Below are 7,500 nucleotides of genomic sequence, written 5' to 3' on the forward strand. Positions count from 1 at the left end.
CATTGCTTCAGTTGAGGTATCTCGTGTGCACCCCAGGATTGCCCTCATTCCTTCATTTTGTAACACCTCGAGTCGTTGCAGTTGCGCCTTTGATAGGGTCAAGAGTCCGAGCCCGTACTCTACGACAGAGAGTACCAATGTCTGGTAGAGGATGACAAGGATTTTCTGGCTCATCTTAGCTCTGGCCATCATCTTAAGGGAAAAAGCCCTTAGGAAAGATCTACGGCTGGCTTTCAGGGACATTAAACGCGAAAAATCTCGGAGGTCCCGTGTGCAAGTTGCGCACGTTAAAGATCCGTCGCTGGTCCCACATCAATTAAAGGCCACCAGGGCAAAATTTCAAATTCCCTACCACCTGAAAATGTTTAGTGTGTCCCGAGCGCTCATATGACATTATGCAGTTGCGAGCGCCGTACACTTAGATCTAGATCTAGATCTAGACATACAAAAAAATACTATTCTTACTCAAAGAAATCTTAGTTTTAGGTTGCATTATGTTAGAAGAGCCTACACTGATAGAATAAACAGAGGATTTTTTTCTCTAATAATACATGAACAGGTATAATATTTGAAAAGCAATATCCGAGAGTTAGTCGTCTCTCAAACTTTTGTACGTTTTTTTTCTAAATTAAGTCATACTCATCCAACCCAATATTTCAAATTAATTAGAAAGAAGAACGGCTACTCCTAGATTTTCTTCAAAAGTTATCGGTCCATTGGATGTGGAAAGTAAACACAAGAAAGTCCGAGGTGTGTCACAAAATTGGTAAGTACTTGATGAGTAACCAACCTTTCTGTAGCATGAAAACTAAACTCTTTTTTTAAATCATAAAAGATGTACATCTCTGCTGTACTAATTTTACTTTAAAGTTTGTTCATATTTCGTTCTAGATTCTAGATCTAGAATCTAGATCTACTTTCCATTTTCGCGCAAGACAAAAATAAGACTAAGTACTAAGCCCTAGGCCACTACTAAGCTGCACCAGATCATTACTCATCTCGCACTCAACTGTGCCGAAGAGGATACAGATCTAAAACTACATTTCTACCTGTCCAGTAGATGTAAATGCAGACCAAGGAGCACTATTCGTCTGTTAAATGCATTTAGAGCTGTTACAGTCGACTTAATATATATGGTTTGTTTAGATTTTAAAAGGCAGGCTCTCTTTGCAAAGCCAAAGCGGCTTTCTGATAGCTCCCACTCCCGACCCCGTGCTTTTAATTTAGATTACTAGATCTAGATCTAGATCTAGATCTAGATCTAGAAGAATACAATAATATTAGACTAATTATATTTATCTATTCGGACTGGAGTCCGAATATAGGTTTTATCTAGATCTAGATCTAGATCTAGATCTATTCGGACTCGGTCGCGAAAAAAATGTTTTATTTTTTCGGACTCAGCCTCAGATCTAGAATCTAGATCTAGATCTAAGTGAGTTTTATAATTATAAATGTGAGTGTAAGGAGGTTACGTGATCTACCGTCGGGGGATTTTACGTAAAACCCGAGAATTGCCTACTAGGACTGTGGGTGATCTTGTAGTTCCGTTCGTTGTTGTTGTTGTTGTTGTTGTTGTTATCGATCCAGCAACATCTGGGCTCTCACCCTTCTGTCCAATGCCATGTAGTGATAAGTGCAGGTTTGCTGCAGTTGCTGTAATGTTCCGTAGAGTGTGTTGTAGAAGTTAGGTCTCGGAGGGAGAAGGGTAGCTCTGATGTCATTTAGGGCTGTACAGTGGAAAAGGTGATGTTCCACTGTCTCATATATGCATGGCATAGTCACACAAAGGACACATTGGGGGAAGTTCTGGTTTTATTCTGTTCAAGTGAAAGTTGAGCTGTATATGTTCTGTTCGTAGGCGGAAGATCGTGGTCTGTTTCTTTCTCTGTAGGTGGTTGATATTGTCATTTCGTTTTGTTGTAGTCATATGTTTGAAAACTGCTCTGCCTGTCTTTCCCAAGGCCCATCTGTTCATCCAATCTTGTTTGCTGTTGCTTTTAATGATTTGTTTTGCAGTGTGGTATGAAGTTGGAATGTTGGGTTGTTCCTGTCTAGATCCCCTTTTGGCGAGTGTGTCTGCTCTGTCATTTCCAGGTATGTTTGAGTGTCCGGGAATCCACTGCATCACCAGGTTGATGCCACAGAATGTTATCAGATGATGGGAGCCAAACAGTATATGTGTCAAGTCTTCGTTTAGATGGTGATCATTTTCTATCGCTTGCAAGACTGATAGTGAGTCAATGAAGATCACTATACTCTGGCTTTTGTTTGGATGAGTGTCAAAAACTGTGCGGAGATGGTATAGTGCTGTTTCAATTGCTATCATTTCTGCGTCGTAGTTGTTGCATTTCTCTCCACAGGCTGCAGAGATCTCATTGGAACTTCCATCTGGGTACTGTATTAGTATTCCATATCCGGCTTTGGTTGTGCCTTTGAATGCTGAGCCGTCTGTATAGACGTGTATCCAGTCATCTGAATAGCTGTCGATTGTTTGGTGTGAAGAAAGCATCAACTTCACTGGGTCTGAAGATTTTGTGCTATTGTCTCTGAGAGAAGTTTTAATGATTGGTTTTTCCATAGAAATGTGGGGAGGGATATTTTGGTTGACTCTTTTGGTTTCTCTTTTGTTTTGTGGTAGGTGGTGGCTCTCCATTAGTTCTGTGATGCGATGCGTGACTGATTTTTGTTGAAGTCGTTTCTTTGGTTTCCATGTTTCTACTAATTTCCTGTTTGGGTGGTTGGGGCACATTCTTTTTGTTCTTTCATGAAGCTCCAAAACTGCTTTATCTCTGCGTATTTCCAGGGGTTCAACATTTGACAGAATTTCACATGCGGCAGTAGGTGTAGATCTCATGCCACCATTAATGAAACGAAGGGCATTATTTTGGACTTTGTCAAGGGTATTGCAAGTAGTTGCACTACACATAGTGAGTAGGGTTCCGTTCGTTAAAGTCCACGATCCATTGTTTACATCCAGAGAAGAAATCCAGAAGTCTTGATGACCAAGCCAAAAATGTATACTATTTGAAATAGGCTACACAAAGAGCAGGGATGCAACCTGTTGTAATATCATTTGGCCTCTTTAGGCAAGAGCGCCTGGCTTATAAATATGTTTGGCCTAGGTGGCAACTTTTGATAATTGGAATGGCGACTGTCATGTCACATTTAAGTTTGTCTGAAAGTTCCCACAGTCGTTCCTGTGTTTATTGACATGGACAGCTCACAACACAACCTAACTGCAATTTTAAAACATCAAATTAGGATAAAAACAACCCCCCTACTCGTGACTTTACTTTAACGAACGAAACCACAAATTCGACTGACTGTGTAATTTTATGTCAAAAGTCAAAAGACTGCATTCTCATTAGATCTACCCAATGGCAATGTCTTAGTAGGCCTACACGGTAACCGACAACTCAGAGTCTAAACTTTCCGCCACACTACAGCATCATCATTACTTCCACCACCATTTGTCTTTCCACATATTTTTAAATTTAATTTTTTTGTGTGTTAGGCCTATAGTTTTTCTGTAATTATATTTTCTTAATAAAATCACATCGCACAAAACCGACAGCCGTGGCCTATTCCCAACCCCTCTTCCCCCAGCAAGCTGAGAGTGCAAGATCGCTATGCGCAGTCTCATTTGCCGACTTAATTAACTTTGCCCACGGCAAGGTCAACTCAACTTATTTGTTCTGTTCATACTAATGATGCAGGGAGAGCCAGTTTAGATGGATCTAGTATATGGATAAAAGCTCACGTCTCGATTGTTATCATTATAATCGAAAAAATGGGAGGACTTCCGTAACGAGCGACCACTATGAGACAGAGTAGAACAGAGGGGCAAGGGGTAGGGGTATGGTTTGTGGTAGGGTTAGGGTTTAGGTTAAGGGTAGGGGTAAGGGTTAGGTTTGGGGTAGGCTTTGGGTTTGGTTTGGATAGGGTTAGGGTTAGGTCTCTTCTTTGTTGTAGTGTTTGTTGGGGTGGTTGCCTGTTAGGGAAGTCCTTCCGAAAAAATTTGCATTTATGCTGAAAATGTTTAGGAACAAGGGTCGGAAGTGACGTCATGCCGAACTCAATTCAGAGTTCGAATATAATTTTTGTGTATTCGGATTTTACCGAATAGTCACCTCGTTTTAAAAATGAACTGTGTTGTCCAGGATACACTAGTGGATAGTTAGAGAACGTTAGGAGTATGCTATGCTATTGGCCGATATTTATGGTAACAGCTTTCGATCTGGTTTGACCTATTCTTTGACATACATAATATAGGGCCGGCTCTATTTCTCCAGATGCTCGGGAAAATAAACTTGAACTCTATTTCTCCGAACGGTTTCCCCGTTCTCGAGATTTTTTGGCTATTTGTGAATGGAATGGACCGCATGCATGCGCCCGCATGTGTATGTGTGAGTGTACGTGCGTGTTCGTGTGTGTGTTTGTGTGTAAAGTGTGAAAGGGGGGGTTAGTCTTTGCTTTAGGGGTAACTAAATGCAAAAGGTTACTGCCAAAGTCGAGCAGTCTTGTTTTCTCGCAGTTCCTTTTGAAGGCATTTCAAATGCAGTATAGTTCGGGAACGTTGCCCCAACCAAGTAAAGTTTAAGTAAGTTAGTGCAATTGAAATATCTGAATATTCAGACCTAAAAATCTCTAGCTCTAGACATTGAATTCGATGCAAAAAATGCTTCTTCCCAGTCCTCGCAGAATGGCAGAATGAAAGATGATGCCGAACTCTCGCAAATAACTAAAAATCTTGATGAGAACGGAAACCGTCCGGATAAATAGAGATCAGGTTTTTTTTCCAGAGCGTTCGGAGAAATAGTAATTTCGATAATATAATGAGCATTATCGTAACACTTACCTAAAGTGAAAAAAAAGCTTTCTTTTGTTACTCTACTTTTTTTTTCAGATCAGACAGTGAGACGTCTTTTGTCAGAATGAAGAACTCTATTTTATGACACAAACAAGATGGCTGTTTCTATAAATATTGGCCAATGGCAAATACTCCAACCATTCTCTAACTATCTGCTTGTGTCTAGGAAAATAATATTCTGTCTTAGTATCTAGTTTTCTATTCTCTATAGAGGCCTATATATGTCATACTGTCATATTAATTTAAATTATAATATATTGTGAATTTTATACACCAAGTTTTATGACTAAAAGAGAGAGAATAAAGCCTGATGCAGATACATCTTTTATCCTCTTAAAATTTGGTTGATCTTTTCTGGACCTCAGAAAAATTTAATTTAAAATTTCCCTTGAATCTCTTGGCAGTTTATATCTATGCTTTGGCCTAAACTTAATTATTGGAGGAATTCCATTACGAGCGACCACTATGAGACAGAGTAGAAAAGAGGGTTAGAGTTAGGGGTAAGGGCTTGGGTTGGGTCTCTTCTTTATTCAATTGTTTTTGTTGGGGTGGTCACTCGTTACCGAGGTCTTTCCTTAAATTTAAATTATAGATCTCTAACTCTAAGTAGACTAGTATGTTTACAATTCTTACAGATGATCAGCTGGAGACATCATGTTATTTGCCAGCAATCTCAGATTTTAGCTTTTTTTTTTTTTCCTTCTAGATCTCATATTTTCTTTTCTTTTTCTGATTTTTCTGTAGTTCATCAAAATGACCTCAAAGCTGTTGAGACAGCCATCTCTTAGTCTCACTGCTGCCACATCTGATCCCAGTAAGAGGATTGGAATACTTGCTGATTATGGCTCCCAAGTTGAAGTGGACAAATCTCTAGCTGTGAAGCTTTACTTCAGGTCTGGGAGAGAGGTCCTGAGAATGGCCAATATGTATTGTGATGATGGACAACTGGAAAGTGCCTTTATCTTGTATTACAAGTTTATCACGTAAGTGACACTGAAATTCTTCAACAGTTGTAGTACGTAGATTTTGCATTTTAAACCTAGTAGTAGTAAAATAAATATCAATGAACTTTTAGAAATGAGGGAATTTAGATTTATTTAAATTATCTTATTAGAATTACTCCATGGATGATATTCAAAAAGACGATAAATATGTCTTGATGCTCCAAGGGTGTAGTGTTTCAGTAGCATGATAACAAAAAATATCTTGTACTAGCTGGAAAATAAGCAGAAATAATGCTGCTTAAAAGAACAAATATTTGCAAGTATATATTTTGCTTTCTTGCATACATAAATTTTTTGCGTTTTGCAGGTTATTTGTGGAGAAATTGCCAAAGCACCCAGGTTACAAGGATGCACCTCCAGGTGAAGCTCTGGAATTGAAAAGGGTAATTAATTTATCTGTGAATATTTCTTTTTTTTAAAAGTGTAGTAACAAGGTGGTTTACAGTACTGAATGGCATGCCCACAGCAGCAAAGCCTACATCCTGTGGATGAACATACCAGAAATAAGTACCCTAGCTCCACAAGGGAAACCACTAGAGCATGTGGAGTACTTCCCATGTCTGGGACAGGTCATCAATGAAATAGGAGAACAGATGAGGATATCAGGGTGAGGATCCAGGAATGGAGAAAAGCCTTTGTTTTTATGCTGCATTGAAGGAGTGTGAAATCTGTTCTAGTGTTTGGAGCAGAGACCTGGAGAACAATGACAGCTGCTGAGAGAAAGCTTCAAACTTTCAACAACAAGTACTTGAAATAGATTTGGTCATTTGATGGTTTGACTTTGCTCCCATAGAGGAATTTTTAGAGAGGGCAAACAAAAGAAAGGTGGAAAAGGGAGAGACATATATAGTGAAGATGGGGATGCATCAGAGGTTAAGACAGCTCTTGACAATAAATAAAAGATGCTCAGAAGGAGTCCCCAGGGTTAGAGGAAAAGAGGAATGCAAAGAACAACGTGACAGAGAAAGATGAAAGCAGATACTTTGAAACTGGGCAAAATTTGAACGCAACTAGAGAAAGATACAAGTACAAAACAAACGTCTTCGAACAAAAATGGTAGATCACCTGTACTCTCCAGGGAATTAAAGACAAGAGGTATATACTGTGGAATAAAGGAGACTGTACAACTTAATACTTTGCCCAGGCTTTTATCAAATTATTAGCTTATTGCAAAGCCTGCCTCATTAATCCGTTGGTAATTCACGTATAAGACATGTGAGTAAAAATTCTTCTTCTGCATATTATTTGTCTTTCCCCTCTTTGAATTTGTAGAATTAATCTGGTACCAATCGGTTGTCTGCTTTAGGCATTGGCAGTCAAAAGGGGTTTTTGGGACAAATATCACATTTTAATTTTGATTCTGTAAGATTTCTATTTCTGTAAATTGTGAAAAATTTAAGAAATATTTTCCCTGTCGTAAAAAATATGAAGGAGTCATTTTGTTTTATGGTACTGATAGCATACGCTTGCACTAAACATAGCCATGGGTTTTAGTTGTTGTATTGTTGAGTGGAGGTAAAGTTATGATCCAGCAGCATCCACGGTATCTGAGCAGCAATATTAGAACAGCACTGCTCACCCAACAAGGGGAAGAGGCTAGTAAAGGTGCCCTAAAGAAAGCTC

The 7,500-nt window shown here is 39.1% G+C and overlaps 1 protein-coding gene across 1 annotated transcript in view; it reads left to right on the plus strand.

Moving 5' to 3' along the window:
- The first annotated feature begins 698 nt into the window (after positions 1 to 698).
- LOC101857172 (STAM-binding protein) overlaps positions 699 to 7,500 on the plus strand; it is a 15,598-nt gene continuing 8,796 nt past the window's right edge. The window contains exons 1-3 of the mRNA XM_005092474.3: positions 699 to 766; positions 5,618 to 5,856; positions 6,185 to 6,260. Of these exons, the coding sequence (XP_005092531.1) occupies positions 5,627 to 5,856; positions 6,185 to 6,260 (306 nt within the window). The 5' untranslated portion in view covers positions 699 to 766; positions 5,618 to 5,626. The remainder of the gene's footprint in view (positions 767 to 5,617; positions 5,857 to 6,184; positions 6,261 to 7,500) is intronic.

The sequence above is a fragment of the Aplysia californica genome, unplaced genomic scaffold (genome assembly GCF_000002075.1).
Source record: "Aplysia californica isolate F4 #8 unplaced genomic scaffold, AplCal3.0 scaffold00047, whole genome shotgun sequence".
Taxonomy (NCBI): Eukaryota; Metazoa; Mollusca; class Gastropoda; order Aplysiida; family Aplysiidae; genus Aplysia; species Aplysia californica.